This window comes from Sinohyriopsis cumingii, chromosome 7 (genome assembly GCF_028554795.1).
Source record: "Sinohyriopsis cumingii isolate HCF-2022 chromosome 7, ASM2855479v2, whole genome shotgun sequence".
In the NCBI taxonomy this organism is placed as follows: domain Eukaryota; kingdom Metazoa; phylum Mollusca; class Bivalvia; order Unionida; family Unionidae; genus Sinohyriopsis; species Sinohyriopsis cumingii.
Window position 1 is genome coordinate 70,831,191 of NC_142967.1, and position 17,389 is coordinate 70,848,579.

A 17,389-nucleotide genomic window follows, 5' to 3' on the forward strand; every position below is an offset into this window, starting at 1 on the left:
ATATTTACTGCTTGGCAAACAATTGTTTTCAATGTCGAAAGTCGGCTTGTCGAATATTTTGATGCACTTAGCCGATTTCAAGGTGACTAGATGCTAATTAATGTTGTTGTTGTCATAGGGTTTAACGCCATTTATCAGCACAAGATAGGCTATACATGGCGGCCAGTAAGAAACCGAGAAAAACCCGGAAAGAGCCACCGACCCACGAAAAGCTACCGGCAAGCTTTCTCACATACCCACATTGGCCGAGCTAATTAATGAATGTGTGAAATAAGTGCTCATAAATCCTCAAGTTGCGAGTTCAAATAAATATTACAAAATAGCTTTATTGTTGTTTATCTACGCGCTAAATCTGTTATCATGTCTCGGCAAGATTAATTTTTGTTCTCCCTTAAAATACCCCCGATTTTAATTTTCATTATTTGGTTACAGTTTTGGAATAGTATGCCTGTGGCAAGCTCAAGTTTTCCATGGGCAAGGTCAATATTCCAGTCGGCCGACCCCCTCCCCCATATACCTTGAACAATGTTCTTTTAAATAAGCCCTGCCAGAAATAATTAAATTACACAAAAGGCAAGAGTCGTTGGTTAGGTACCAATAACTACAATGTCCACACCACTCATCAGTTGCTGAATCTTTACAAGGGCTATAAATAATAAAAGGCTATAAATAATAAAGGGCTATAAATAATGAAAACGCACACAGCTGAACCATGCCATTACTTTATTTACACTTACAACCTTCTGAAAGACTTAAGGTAATTCAATTATCTTGAACTTTCTTCTAAAATATGAAATACATCATCTGTGTACAATAAAAGACAATGGTTCAAGTGAAAATAAGATATATTATTCTTACCGTACAAATATGTGAAAAATACACAAATGAGGCTTCTTGTCATGAACACATTTCATAGAAAAGATCATCACAGCTTGAAATACATCTGTATTTAACAAAATATTCATCAACAATGCAGATTTCTTCTCAACAATAGATAAATTATAGCATGGTGTAAATACCGAATTCTGATTTTTACATTCTACTGTGACAACAATATTCTATTCAACTGACCTATGGTATGGGCAATAGGGTGATGCATTTAAATGAATGGGTAGTAGGCACCTGATCAAATGCAATACCAGTCAAATGTGATAGTGCGTTTTGTGGATCAGCTAAATGCCATACAATGCATATCATCTTGGTTAAATAAAATATAGTCATTACCATATTTCAGTTGAATGTGATATAGCTGTTAACATCACAGCCAAATCCAATGTATCCTTTTTACAATCCTAGTTGAATATAAAATATGCAAATTGGTATTTACCATGTGTATAATGTAACTAGACTGCAGTGACCATAAGTCTTCCAATTCACTTAATTCAGCAATTTGTCTGGCTCTGGTTCAACTATATTCAAAAGCAAATATGTACACTGTTTAGTTTGGCATTTAATAATGGCTTACAAAAAACAGGATTTCACTTGAATGGATCATTCTCCAATTACAACTGTAGTTGCTAAATGTTTAAAATTTTGTGAAACTGGCACAGGAGTTATTAAAATACTCACAAGTCCAAAACTTCTACACTAATGACGACTAATTTATTTACTGTCTGTACTTTTATGAGTCAAACTTCAAACAACAAAGGTCTTGATCCATCATAGCATAATGCATTGTTCTACTGTTTATTCCTAACAAACCACACAGACCTAGATCTACCAGCACATTATCTTATAAGTGATTATATATGGTAAAATTCATGGTGCTCTCTCTCTCAACATGGAACAATTTGATACCAATCCGCCTGCTCCCACATGGTATAGCCAGCCAAGGATGTTACCCAGTTTACTGAAGATTCATTGTCCTGAACAACAGTTTGAATTAAAAGCATATCCTGCAATGATACAAACACTCAGATGGGTTTTCCAGGATAAAACTAAATAGCACAATCTACTTTTATCTGAATCAGTTCCCATGCTTTTCTTCCTTTTATGACAGCCTGGTGAAACAGAACTAATACTTTAAAACAATACCAAATGTAACATTTGGTGCATATGATGTCTTCTTTAATTTTAAAATATTTTGAAGTGACCCTAAGTAATTCTGTTTAAAGTAAAACTCATAATGTATGCAATTTTTTCACAAACTGTATATTATTTCTGATGTCAAAATAAAGAGTGGTAAAATAATAATTATGATCTTCAGCTCAGCGTTTGTAAATGCAAAAAATTGTACATTTTTATTATGTACAAAAATCTCTAAACGAAAAAAATGTATTAATTTTTTTTATTTGTAGAGGTTAAAATAAATGACAAACATTACAGGTACAACAGAAAGGATGGAACTAAAAGGCCAGAGTACAGGTACAAATCTGTATTCTTTAGATTCAAGCTGAAACTAAGTGGCATGTGTGTGTGTGTGTTTTGGATTTTTAACGTAGCTTTAACAATTTTTCAGTCATATCGCTACAATGTCTGCAGTGTGACAGTCTATAGTGATGTCTAGCACTAGGGCATCGTGCCACAGACATGTAGCATGATGTCCCACCCAGGCACATTCTCCTCACACCAGGCCAACCAGTCCTAACACTAACCTCTTAATGCTGAGCACCATGCAAGGCAGCTGTTAGTACCATTTTTGTAAGTCTTTGGTATGACTCAGCTGGGGATCGAACCCATGACCTCTCGCATCTGAAGCGGATGCTCTAGCCACTAGGCAACGAGTGGTATGAAACTAAGTGGCAAGGACATATACTTTAATCATTTGATTACTATTAATGTACAGGATGCAACTACACATTAACCAAGTACAGTTTATCCAGACAGATAATGGGGCACAAACATTATCTAATTTAACCCTTTGAAAGCTGGGTTAGCTGGAGAAATGTGCACCCTATGCCATTTATATGGCTTGTATTATAGGTTAATAAACTTGAGAACAGTACCATCTTCCTTTTCTTTTTGTCAAGAAATATCATAATGCAATTCACTATACCAGTCATGACCAACTGGCATGAGATGTGGGTAGCTGATACTACCGGGTATAGGCATCACTGTGATGTTGACACACTTTCCACATCAGTTACATTTTGTATACATCATGTCAACTGAAAGGTGCTTTCTTGATCGCAGAACTGCAGTTAAGAACAATGAAAATACAAGGAACAACATTATATTTAAATATGCGCTCATTATGAAATGACAGAACACACACACAGCATTTCAATGTAATGGTGTGTGTTTTAAAATTCTGTTGGTGATCATTTAAATTAACTTTCTGGGCATTTTTTTTTTTTTTTTAAGATATTTTCTTCTTACTTTTGCAAGCAAGCAGCTTTGTAAATAACTTATTTTTTGCTGAATAAGGTTTTTAAAAAAGCATATGATTTAGTTCAAATGTAGTGTCATATTTCTGGTACAAGACTGGACAAATCAGTTATTTTCATTCTTCTGAATTCACAAATCTTGTAATTTTTATATGAATCTAAAAGGTATATAAAAATAATAAAGTTACTGTATGAGTGTGTGTGTGTGATTAGGATTTTTAATGTAGCTTTAACAATTTTTCAGTCATACTGCTACGATGACTGCAGTGTGGCAGCTTATAGTGATGTCTAGTACTGTGGCATCATGCTGCAGACATATAGCATGATGTCCCACCCAGTCTCATTATCCTGACACCAGGCTGACCAGTCCTAACACTAACCTCTTAATGCTGGGCACCCATTTTTTTAAAGTCTCGGGTATGATTTGGTCAGGGTTCGAACCCATGACCCTCCACTTCCAAGGCAGACTCTCTAATCACTAGGCCACATGAGCAGTAGTTACTGTATGAAGATATACTAAAGCCATTGTATTTACTTGCATTTAGTCTTGTATTATTAATGCATCTCTCCCATCTGTTTGTCTCGCAATGTCTAAATGTAATCATTTTGATCTATTATTACAAGATGATGCAACAGCTGTGGTTTTAATTGGTTTTTCGTTAGGCTTATAGTCCATCTTTGGGTGAATTACTGCTTTACATTTACTTCCAACTTTTCATCACTCTAGTCAGTATTTAGTGTTCCTGAATTTGCTAAGGTGAAAGTACACTTGCACTGTGTCTGATAACTGGCAATGTGGATGGGGTAGCAGCATAGCTTAATAGTCTCTTCATCAAAGAAACTTTCTGCAGCATATAATATAATATAGCCTATCCTAATAATTATAAAATGATTCTAAATTACTTTTGTGGATAATAACTGCCGTAACAAGATACTGATTTTACAACCAACTATAGTACATGCTCACACAATGAAGCACTGAGACAACCTGATAAAATATAAAAAAAAAAGGATTGTCCAGTGCAATTTGTGTCATTTATGAAAGAAAAGTCTGATCATTATTTTGTACTATGAATGTGTCTAATTTTTGGTCAGTCTTCATAATGATGACGATGGCTAACCATCCAGTCTAGTCCAGCACTTATTCATCATACCACTGTCAATGGAGTAAGATACATGTCATATAGTGTGACTGCCTTATAGTTAAGTTCATTATTTTAACAACTCAAATACAACATTATCAAATGGGATCCATAATTATACCCATAAGAAACATGATGAAGGGCCAAAAAGTGAGGGAGTGCCATGCTCAGAATGGTTCCTGAAATCTGCTTAACTAAATTATATAAACACTATAGGTGAATATTGGCAATTTTCACCTTACTGAAGAAACAAAATAATGACTAACTGCAACTCAAGACAGTAACACCCCAAGACAAATATTATGGAATCTCCAAAACCAAGTACTGTAGTCAACAAACTGTCTGAACATAAAACTGACTCCAGCTCAAAACAAGATCAGAAATCTGAGTAGCTCAACCACACTGATACCTGATACAGATACAAACAATCAGAAAATCACCTGAAATCATAATGAACAATGTTCACCATTGCTTTCTGGCATATGGAAAGTCACAAAATTGTCTGAGCACTAAATATGAACTTGTGCTGAAATTGAGATCTTTTCGCTTTTAATCGTGTGTAACTTAGGTCCATGTGAGATCATACTCATTAAATTTTCAGGACTATCTAGTTGTATCTCCATGTAATGCTAAATTTTGATGTGACAGAGCAATTTTAAGTATTGGTTTGATTTTTCATGTTTAGAGGCAGATTCCTAGTTAAAACTTTGTGCCCAGCTCTTCTTATGACAATGAGATATGGGTTTACGATGTACATAATGGTGTGTGTGTACTGTACACAACACTGTACTAACTTTGACCAAATCATGACAATTTCCATATAATGACCCGAATAGTGGCAAGATAACAAGATTGGACTCACCAATATTATATTTGCATTGTGGACAAGAGTAAAATAATAATGCCGAATTGCTGGACATACAAAGTACTATAGCTCGTAATCATGAAATGATACACTAAGAATTAAATTGAAGCAACAAAGGAAAACAGGTAAACAAGACAGTGAAAATCAAACAGAACAACAACTTCAATAAAAAGTGAAAATGGATATCATCATAACAAACATTTCAATGAAAAAACTTCTACAGAAATGTAAAATTTCACTAGGATAATTGTAGCTAAAAACAAAACAAAAAACAGATGTATATACAAAGTGACCAGAGATTAATACAAACCTTCCGTATCTACCACAAATGAAAGACCTAACTACCATCTTATATTAAGCAAACAAAACTACACGCAGACTTGTATCCATGGTCTTTGTGTAGCACATGGCAAAAAACGTTTAACTATATCCTTACAATTGTACTAAAGGTCTATATGTGTGAGATATGGATTTTTAACGTAGCTTTAACAATTTTTCAAGTCATATCGCTACGATGTCTGCACTGTGACAGTTTATAGTGATGTCTAGCATCTAAACTTTTAACTACATCCTTACAATTGTTGTTGTTGTTGTTGTTGTGGGGTTTAACGCCATTTTTCAGCACACGATAGGCTATACATGGCGGCCAGTATTAATGGTGGAGGAAGAACCCGGGAAAACACCGTAAAGAACCACCGACCCACGAGAAGCTACTGGCAAGCTTTCTCACATACCCACATTGGCTGAATCCTAGACTCGAACCGCCACAGACAGAGGTGAGATGGCAGTGATCCGTAACGAAGAGCGCTTTAGACCACTCGGCCACTCGGGGCCCCCCTTACAATTGTACTAAAGGTCTATGAAATGCTTTATTTAGCACCAAAGCACTCACCAAAGCAATCTCCTCACAATTTAGTCATAACCAACAAAATATGAAATGGAATTTTGGATTAATGCAATTAATAATAATTGTTTATTTATTAAAATTATTGACTTTCTTCAAGAAATAGCAGAACATGTACAAAAAAAACCCTGTAATAAGGTACTGGAAAAAAAAAGAGGCCTTATCCGTAGGCAGGCAGCCCTTAGGGTCTGCAGTTATGAAATTCTCCTGGAAAAGTCAAATTTAGTATGTCTATATGATCTTGATTTTATCAATGTTAGCTATAAGCAGCTCACATGATAGGACTGGAGCAAATCATTATTGACAGTAATGTTGAAGAACTCAAAAAGTATGTTACAGTGACCCAATTTTGGTATAGAACACTCCTTCATCCCAGTTTAGTCTCAACAGGCTTAATGAGGGTGAGAGAGATGTAGAAGCTCACCCAAAGCAAAGAGGCAGCAGGATCATGAACATGCCAGCTGAATGACAGGGAAAATTTAACTGCCAAGATAACAGCTTTGTTCCAAGCAAATCTATTTAACTGTATAAATAAATGGGTCCTAAAATTTATTTTAAACTTGAAAGGATCTTAAGCAGAAGGCTTCCAGCCCACTGCTTAATACAAACATGGCCTAACTGAAGGATCCATTTAATTGTATCTTTAAAAATTACAACCTCCTTCATTTTTAAGAAACAAGTTATGCTGACATTAAATCTTCCACTTTTTCTTTTCTAATGTGTAACATACCAGAGATGAGTTAATGTAATGGGCTGTGACAAAATCACAATTTTTTGTACTTTAACCACCAAAGAGTCATTCAGTCAATTTATGATGATCAACTCATAATCCACCCCGAAAACTCATGACTTGGAAACGCTCGCCAAGTCAGCTACTGTATCCCTCCACTACAATGATCTTAAAGGATAATTGCCTGTGAAATGGTGGAGTATTAACTTCTTTTAAAACTGCTTTTTTTATACCTAAGGATACAAGTGACCAAATATCACTAAAATAATCAATAAAACAGTGTTCATTTTCTTGCTCTACTCAATGCTGAAGATCTATCCCAAGAAAGAGTCATTACATAGGAAAGGATGGGTAAAAGCATCTCCTCTATTTGCTCACAAAATAATAGCTGAAGGAGTCGTTAAAACTTGTCACACAGGCTGAAGAGCCGACTCCTATTATCAAATAAAGAGACATTGGTATGTTGGTGAGTGAATTTTTTTCCCAGAATTACAAAATTATTGATATCACATTTGTTCTGCAACAGAAAGCCTACACTGGATTTAAGACCTGTTGTAAACCTTTAATCCCTGCACACTTTTTGTTGAGTTCATCATTTGTTTCATATGACCATTATTGCAATTATTAAAATTTTACAAGAAATTTTCTTTCTTATTATTTAGCAAGAGATAGAAGTCACAAGCAACATCATTTTATATCAAATCTCTTTGCACTCTGAAATACCCAAGTTTTTTTTTGTTATTGTTGTAGTGTTTAACTCCAGTTTTCAGCACATGATAGGCTATACATGGCAGCCAGTATTAATGGTGGAGGAAGAACCCGGAAAATCCCTGGAAAGAACCACGAGAAGCTACTGGCAAGCTTTCTCACATACCCACATTAGCCGAATCCGAGACTCGAACCCACACAGACAGAGGTGAGATGGCAGTGATCCGTAACGGAGAGCGCTTTAGACCACTTTGGAAATACCCAAGTGACAAGTAACATCGTGTTGATGGCATTATAACATATAGATGATGTAAACTGTAAAGTACTGATTTCATAGAAGTGGATTACTGGTGCCTTAAAACAACATAATCACTGATGACAAAGCTCAGCATTATGAAGCTTTTTAGAAGTCTGGAAACTATTGAAAACAAAATAATTATGCAGAAAAAATAACCTCAGTCAAGCCACTTGACCTTTGACATGTTAGCCCATGTGACATGGCACCAGCAACAAAACAGTAATATAAAGCGTTGTTTTGTGTACTATTAGAGGTGAGGTACTACACCGAGTTGGTAGTAATCAGACAAGGTGTGTTTATTTCTGTTTCAAAGATTCATAAAATCTGCAGAAGCGGCTGTCATCATTATATATCACTGGAAGCCAGATTACACATGGTCAGGGTAAAAGCTTTTGAGTAACATGCTGAAGACAGATGGTAGTTCAGATATCCACTTTGTATGGGAGTGTAAAAATGCACTGATTAGATCATTTAGTTATGGCAATGCATTTCATACAATTCATATGGCACTGCGATTCATACAAGCAATGCATTTCATACAATTCATATGGCACTGCGATTCATACAAGCAATGCATTTCATACAATTCATATGGCACTGCGATTCATACAGGCACTGCGATTCATACAATTCATACTGGCACTATAATTCATACTCATACAGGCACTGCAATTCAAACGGGCCTTGGAAAAGCATTAATGCGTATGGGTAACTATCATGTTGAGCAATTCCACCATATAAACTCCCCTGGTGAACACAGCATAAACAGTTCCCAAACTACACAACCACAGTAATTCTTTCACAAACACTCTATACTACCAAAGAAATATACATATTAACTATAATTGGGTGCATATCGTATGAAGCAGGGTAATGCACTATACCTGCTAATTAGTTTGCTCAAATTAACATTATCAAATGAGACTTTAGAATCCTAAGTATCTGAACATAAAAAGATGCAGGATATGTGTCCCACACAAGATAGAATACTTACTCCTTAAGGTTTTTATTGTTGTGCAAAAATCAACAATGTGCCATTATTTCTGAGGACTGTTCCAGGAAAAACACTTGGGACACAGGGAAGGCACTTTCAACATGGAATAGTCACCCATATATGCAATTCAAATTTTTCAGAATCATTTTCACATGAACTCTTTGAGTAATCAGAGTACCATGATATATATTTAAACAAATAAAACCACCTTCCATGGGTAGCATATATATTCGTATGGAACAGTCATGGTCAGTGTGATTCTAAACACTGGCAAATACAGTCCATCGTCTTTATGATATTATTCATGAAAGCCATACAAATGACCTGTGTTACAAATGAAGATGCCTTACTAATGAGATATTCCAACAAAACTGTGTCTTGATAATTTATTAAAACACAAAATGTAGCCTTCAAATATTTAATGCCATGCAATCACATTATGATCAGTTGTTTTAAACCAAGAAGTACAATAATGTGAAATTAGGTACAAATAGGATTCATGACCATACCCTCGTAATAAGTGAGGTAGTGGTATAATGAGGGTCATTATAGTGAGGATTTACTGTATAACACACAGCACACATGTATTGGTTTCTTTCACTGTTAAATAACCATACACTCTAAAGGTTGGAAAGATCTTTGTTATACATGCTGCACTTTTAACTGTACAAGTGATACAACCAATTTACTATATAATTATATAGTAATTAACGGCAATAAGATTTACAACAAAATTTCTTTTTCCAAGTATACAAATTGTACAAGCGGTCCCTTGCCATAATGTACTCAGTATATGACGATCACTGACATAATACATGACATGTATGCTGACAGGAAATTTATTTGTGCAATTACTCAAGTGACTTGACTTAAGTCTGTTCCAACTTATGATTACATACATTCATAATGCAATTTTACATAAAATACACTTATACTCTGTTTTGTATGAAACATACCCATTACTACACAGTCCTGTTTGTAAAGTCCCAAAATACAATACAGTATTGACTATAATGTAGTACATATGCACTTTTATGGTTCCTCTGTACAGCAGTATAGCAAGAGACCATTATTTCCATCTTTAAGTGCTTTATTTTTGCCACTTGCTGCATCTGTTTGCTTTTTTTTGGTCAAAGAGTCAAATGCTAAATTATAAGATATGCACACATTTTCAAAAGGAATGTTCTGGAAATAAGTTTCATAAAATATCCAAATCTATTATGCGTAACAAATACTGATCAAAAGGATGAGCACTGTATGAAAACAAGCTCTTGGTGTTTGTGTGAATAAGTGTGTGTGATTTGGATTTTTAATATGGCTTTAACAATTTTTCAGTCATATCGCTACAATGTCTGCAGTGTGGCAGTTTATAGTGATGTCTAGCACTGGGACATCATGCCACAGACATGTAGCACGATGTCCCACCCAGTCACATTATCCCGACACCAGGCGGACCAGTCCTAAAACTAACCTCTTAATGCCAAGCACCTAGTGAGGCAGCTGTTAGTATCATTTTTTAAATTAAAAATAAAATGGTATGACTTGGCCAGGTTTGAACCCACGACCTCCCACATTCGAGGCAGACATGCTAACCACTAGGCTACTGGGGTCTTGCAAAAATAATGGAATAATAACTCTATTCATAACATAGAGCTATCTGAGATAATAACTCTGTTTCTTTTGTTGAATAATTATGAATATTTCCAAATGTCAGTAATTACAGATTGTTCAGAATTTAACACTGAAAATATTATTGGTCAAGCATGAAAACATTTCAACTAATCAGAAGCAAAATATCACAGACATTCTGAATACATGTTTAACAAGAAGGTCAGAGACTGCATGTCAAGCCTGCAATCAAAGCATTGCTAAAACCTTCTCCCAAAACTTAACTGCTGCACGTGGAAATAGACTGCTATGTTTCGCTTGGCATTGTGGGATTGATGAAAATGACCAATCATGATACTACTGCTTAAAACACCGTGAAAATTGTGAACACAATGAACAGAATTGGAAAATGTCAAGATGCTTTCCTCCCTTTTAGCTGTCACAACCCATCTTTTAAAAAGTTATGAATTTTGTTGTTTATGTTGTATTCGACTGCACTAAGAAAGGTCGTTCAGAATTTATTGAGCAGACACCAAAATTCATGATTGGTGTGACATACCATCACAGAATGCAACACGGCAAACATGGGTAACACTTTAGAAGCGAGTATACCATTATGTAAAACCAGATTATTGTAAGGTCTCTAATTAAAAAAAACATTAGCCCTTTTATGTTTTTTGTTGTTACTCTTGAATAAGCAATACTATTCTTTTGTAAAGACATTAAAAAAAATAAAATCTTCAAAGATGTATGCACTGAATTTTCTGTTATACAGATCAAGGGAAGTAATGAACATAAAACAGCAAACAGACACTGATATATCAAATAGATGTTTTGAGATATTTAATCACAATGCTGTAACAGAATACAGCTAACATGTATAGAAAAATACTGGCTCTAACAGTAGGTAGCTTAAATAAGCCAAAATTAACCAAACGATCAGACAATTTCAATGAAATGTAAGTATATTTACACAATGATATGCACAACGCTGAAAGACTGTCATAAAAATGTGTGGAGGTTTGACAAACTTAATGATTATGTACAACAGGCAACAAGCATCTGCCCAATTTATCACACGACCCTCAAAAGGCAAATGAACCCACACAGGTTTACTGTATTAATACATGTACAAACATGTATACCCCATTTTTATTGAGCCCACCTTTTATATACTATATACACACACTTACAAGCGGAGTCCAACTGAAAACAACATAAGAGACCCTGAACTGCCATCACATTATGCACTGGCAAAGCAGGGTTGGTGTTTTTTGTTCTCCTGATTTCTCATAGCAAACTTCATAAACTCAGATCTACCAGACCATTATGCAACAACAGATCTTAGTATAGTTTGCAGCTGGACTCGACCATTAAGTAAGTGGTATACATGGCAGTCATAACGTAAAATCTTTAACAAAGAATTTAATCTAATAAAAATTTAATACTGACTTTAATCAAGGTAGTGGATGAACAGAAAAAAATGTATAGTCATGCGCCATATATGCCAACAATTGTTACGTGTCCAACTGTCATAGATAAGCACACAATAAAAATATGCACCACTGTAAACAGCATAGCCATAGATCTACTGTTGCATAATACATTAACATATCATGAATGTCATCCTGCTCCATTAAAACTAAACTCAAAAGAGTACGAGCCATAAAGCTACTGTTGCATAATGCTGCTCATACCAGGGATCTAAACTGTTCTAAAATGAACAGCAAAGATTTACTGTAGCAAAAAGCTGTAATATACCTGGTGTCTAAGCCATTCACTTAAAACCAAACAAAAACAGCACATATTTACTAATGTGTATGCTACAGCTTGTCAGAGGTATAAGCCGCTGTTCAATCATACAATAAATCAAACGTTGTCAGCATGAAACTTGACACACAAAAACAAGACTGACCTTGACTTTTTTGCACATTATACAATGTCAGATAGGAGTCTATGCTGTTTACTGTTAGGCACATAATAATAATAATAATAATAGAATCATCTTATATATTGGTGTATGATAGGGAACTTCCATCTAACAGCCAAAATTTGTGGGGAAATCCAATGCTGAATTTCAGTCAACAAATTCTGATTTAGAGGGTGGGATTTTCCTATCCATGCACATGATGGACTTTTTTTCACTCATTCTTCCCAATGAAAAATTGTTGGGTAAGTGTTGAAAAAGGGAAGGCATATCATCAATATGGAAATAGCTTTGTAAATACAGTATTTTCTAAAACTGATTACATCATTAGAAAAAGCGTAAAACTTTAGTTTACAACCAGAAATTAGTTGTAAACATTATGTTCATGACATCATAAACATAATGATGTAATCTACTGTGTCAATGAGTCGATCCATATGGAACAGACACGTGTCCCACATGAATTTATCACATGGGCAAACTGTATCACATGTATAAAGGAATGAAAGAAAATCAGCATCATCCGACTTGAATACAGATTCGTTTATTTAGCAACAATTAGCTTCATCACACACGAAGACAGCCAAATGAGTCTTTAGAAAATGTCATTAATGTATTCACCCAGCGTCTTCCACACATACTATCTGTTCAACCAACCATACCATCTGCTGAACCTTTGCTTTCTTTGCATCTAGTACATTCTACTTAATGCATTGATAAGCATGGCACATCTGCATGAAATGCTGTACACAGGAAAAGGCTATAATATTTTTTTCAAGATGATTTATTTAGGTCAATGTTAATCCAGCCTGCATATACATAGTATACACATACTTAAAAAAATTCTTAAAACATATTTACAAACATTTAATATACAACGCACTTGCATATATATATATATATATATATATATATATATATATATATATATTGTACACAAAAAGGCAAACTGTTTATTAGTAATATATATATGTATGTATGTGTATGTATGTATGTGTGTGTGTGTGTGTGATTATTTTAAGATGCTTGTAATTTTTTTTGACGATGTACAACAATTATTTTCTATAAATGCTTATACAGCAGTTCTCTGTGTTCATTGATCCATGGTATTCGATTGGGGGCTCGGGTCCAAACAAAAAATCCCCATGACAACACCAATGGTAATATAAGGATCCCCATTAAAGCAATGTATTAATAACTAGCAACCTCTATTTCTTTAAAATTCGTTACTTCTTGATCAGCAAGTTTAAAATGCACTGAAATTTGTGTAAATGTTAAATTGTTGAAAACTGGATGAGAGCTTATGAAGTTATGCACGATTTAAGTTCATAATTTAGAGATAAGCATCTACGAGGCAGAAATATCAGACCAAGAGAGGTCCAACAGGTTTTCATTCTGATGATATACAATTCTTCGCATCTTGCCAACATTAGTACAAGTCAGCATTTCACTGGAATTGTGTGATATTTCTATTTGTGACTTGCAGAGGGATGGGGTAAGTCATTAATAGTCCATACATACACTGTATCAGAAAAACCCATTGTGATTCACATGCAACACTCGAAGTTTCCACCTCCGATTAAAATGCAGTGTTAAGCATTATTCACTTGATGAACAATTTTTCTACAATTAATACTGGTATGATGATCACATGTCAGCTCTTAGATACAAAGGAAATAGTATTTTTTAAATTATTTCCAAAAACAAAGCTGTATAAGAAAACATTCCCAGTAAGTGATGAAGCATATGGTCAAATGATTTGTTACATTACTATGACACATGATCTAACTGAAATAATTCAAATTTACTAAATATTGAGTGCCTTTTTAATTCACCTTTCCTTGGTCTCGATTTTTAATGAAAAGCTTGCATTATTTTGAAAAGACTTTTTCAGGGTTTTTGTAGGTGCTGTTAGGTCAATTTAAAGAAGGAAGTGACAATATTTTTTGGCTTTTGTCATGTTTATGGTCAACAAGATATTACCAGTACTGATGGTGCTGCAGTAGTTCAAACTGGCAGAGCATACGACTTGTAACCCAAGGGATTTGGGTTCAACAGCTGCCCAGGCCACCATGCTCATTATGTTCTTGGGAAAAGTGCTTAGCTTCCATTTCCTTAGCATGACACAGCCAATAAGTTTAGAATCAATCATATATATCATTTGAAAGAAAGCCTTATTCAAACCAACATATAATCTAGTATACAAAGTGTGACAGATACCTACCCTTACAGTTAAAAAAAATGTGCCACTGTATTCTATTCTTTAAGGCCTATACATCAATTTTGGTCATGTCAGTGGAGATAAAAACCACAGGATCTACAAGGTCAGTAACTTAATGCTGTTTCATTGCTGTAGTTGTTGTTGTGCCCTAAACCCTTGATTTGACAGTATTCCAAATTATCATTAACATCAGTTTCTGACAATTAAACAAGCAGTTCTTGTTTCTGTTTTATTACATTCTGGACAAAATATACTGGAATACAAGATCAGTTGTTTTATATGAGCAAAGTCCTTTTAAAATAATTTTACCATGATCTCCAGAATTCATTGTAAGAAGCGGAATTCTTTTATTTTTTTCAATCCACACTTCCATATTTTTTGTCCTTATCATATGAAAGAAAAACACCCAAATTGCAATGTTCATAATTTGTCATGAGATGTACAGTGAAAGTCATATATAAAAAAGCACTCATGAGACTATATACATGCTGTCCTTCATGGACAGGTGTACTATATACAAATGTGTCCTTTCTATGTGTGGGTTACTCTGTTCAAGTCTTTTTCAGTTAATAATAACCACATGCTGGCTATGTGATCAAAGGGCTTGAACAAAAAGTTCTCCACCCAATAACTGATGCTGTTCAAGTGGGATGCATCTTCACTTACGTTGGAGTTAAAAGCTTGATTGAATAGATGAAAATCTATGCAGAGGTTTGATGCTGTCAAATCGGTAGCATTCTGTCACCACTCACAGAAATCCAATGGCTTGTGATGTCTGTTTTTATTTCCACAATGTCCATTAGCCAGCATCCATCGATGAGGTGGTGATGATCACAGGAAGGTTTGGGCATGGTAAGCGTTTGTACCAGTGACTCAAGTGGGGATTTATTCTGGGATGTGAATTATACCACCAGTACTGTCTCCTTGCTCAATACACCTAATGACACTATTTACATACTCTGTTGTATTGCCTGCAATTTGTGCATCTGTAAAAGATTTGTAAACGTACACAATATAGCACCTTGAAAATAGTGTAATCCGAAACACTGTTATGAAGATAAAATTAAAATACTAATTTTGAACTAATTATGAAGAGTGCGTCTCTTCTTCTTTTTTTTTAAAGATATGAGTGATAACTGAGCTTTCAAAACATGATGTGGTAACTTGGATGATACATTCATATGCAGCATAAAAGGAAACAAAAAAAAGATGAAATAAATTCAAATAATAAATGAATTAAAAAACAAATTTTAGTAAATGAAAAAAAAATATTGGTGCAAACAACAAAATAAATATATTTGGCATAAGCTTAAAACTCTTACCAGGAGAAAAGCTTGAAAACATTTGTAACGAATTTGGAAGGACTCATGGTACTAATTCAGTTCTCATAGTAAACCTATGCAAACACCATGATATTAAAATTTCAATAACTTTAAATTTCTGAGTGCTCATGATCAAACCTATATTTATCAGTATAGATGAAACCTGGATGTCAGCTTCTGTGTTGAGGAAAGGATACGAGCCACAGCATTTTCTGGACCTACATGTGTTTGAAACATGTGCTTTCAATTCTGTACCAAAGAGTCAGGTGCTAATTTCATTAATGAGTTTTCCAAACTCAAGACTGTTAAAGGACTGAAATTCCATCACGAAAACAATGTCTATTTTTTCAGTTACAACTAGGATAAGCTCTCAAAAGGTTCTTTTTCGTACAAAATAACTTTCATCATCAACCAATCCTGGCCACACAAACCCATATATACTCTATTTTATGTTCACCCATTTCCAGGCTGGATCCCATTTTTCCATACAATTAGTACCATGTGTCCTGAATATATACAAAAACACTTACTCTAGACAACATACAGAAAGAATTGACTATAAATGTTACATATATAGAACAAATTATATTTTATTGACAGTCAAAATATTGTCAATCTTGGAACTTAGAAATTAGTTCTTTTATATGTCTGATAGAGGTCCTCTGTTGTCCAAAAGCACAAGTCATAAATATTAAAACCCTCAAGTTGATTAAATCATCCATCTCTGGGGTATCATTTATCGAATAACTGAGTTATTAATTTTAATTAACACCTGGCAAAAAATGTAATTACTGCAGAGTAATCATTTGTATTGGATCTGCATTAGCAAATTTAACAGATGAACATGCTTGACAACTTGATCTTTCAGCCACGTTCTCTGGTGAACAACTATGCTTTGTGCAAATTTTTCCACTCCTGCAAGCATATCTCAGTGTAAACTTATAAACTATCCCCCATTTTTAAGTCATAAAATTTGTATAGGAAAATATATAACAGCTTTTCTGAGCAATGATGCATGATATTAAGAAACAGTATCACTCAGAAAAATTGGGTAACGCTTTCCCATTCAAAATAAAGTAGATTTATAATATGTCATTCTTTGAATCTCGGAGTGATTTTAAAACCTGCATCATCTCCCTATAAAAAAAAGCAATATTTACCTTTGCAATATGTGCCTCTTTTGAGGCCAAAGCATTTCGGCAACAGTCATGCACTTCTCTGAAGTATCATTTGAATAGCATCTATGGGGTTATTTCAAATTGCAACCTTAAAGACAGCCACTTATCAACTTTAATATATACCTCTTTTCAATTCATTTTTTATTAAATACAAAGGAAAGCTGCT

The 17,389-nt window shown here is 34.5% G+C and overlaps 1 protein-coding gene across 2 annotated transcripts in view; it reads right to left on the reverse strand.

The window, feature by feature from the left end:
- Window positions 1-708: 708 nt before the first annotated feature.
- The window catches only part of LOC149795485 (uncharacterized), a 40,851-nt gene continuing 24,170 nt past the window's right edge, over window positions 709-17,389 (reverse strand). For both annotated transcript variants that reach the window (XM_089965288.1, XM_089965289.1), the window contains exon 7: window positions 709-15,709. In XM_089965288.1, coding sequence (XP_089821414.1) covers window positions 15,609-15,709 — 101 coding nt within the window. In that variant the 3' untranslated portion in view covers window positions 709-15,608. The remainder of the gene's footprint in view (window positions 15,710-17,389) is intronic.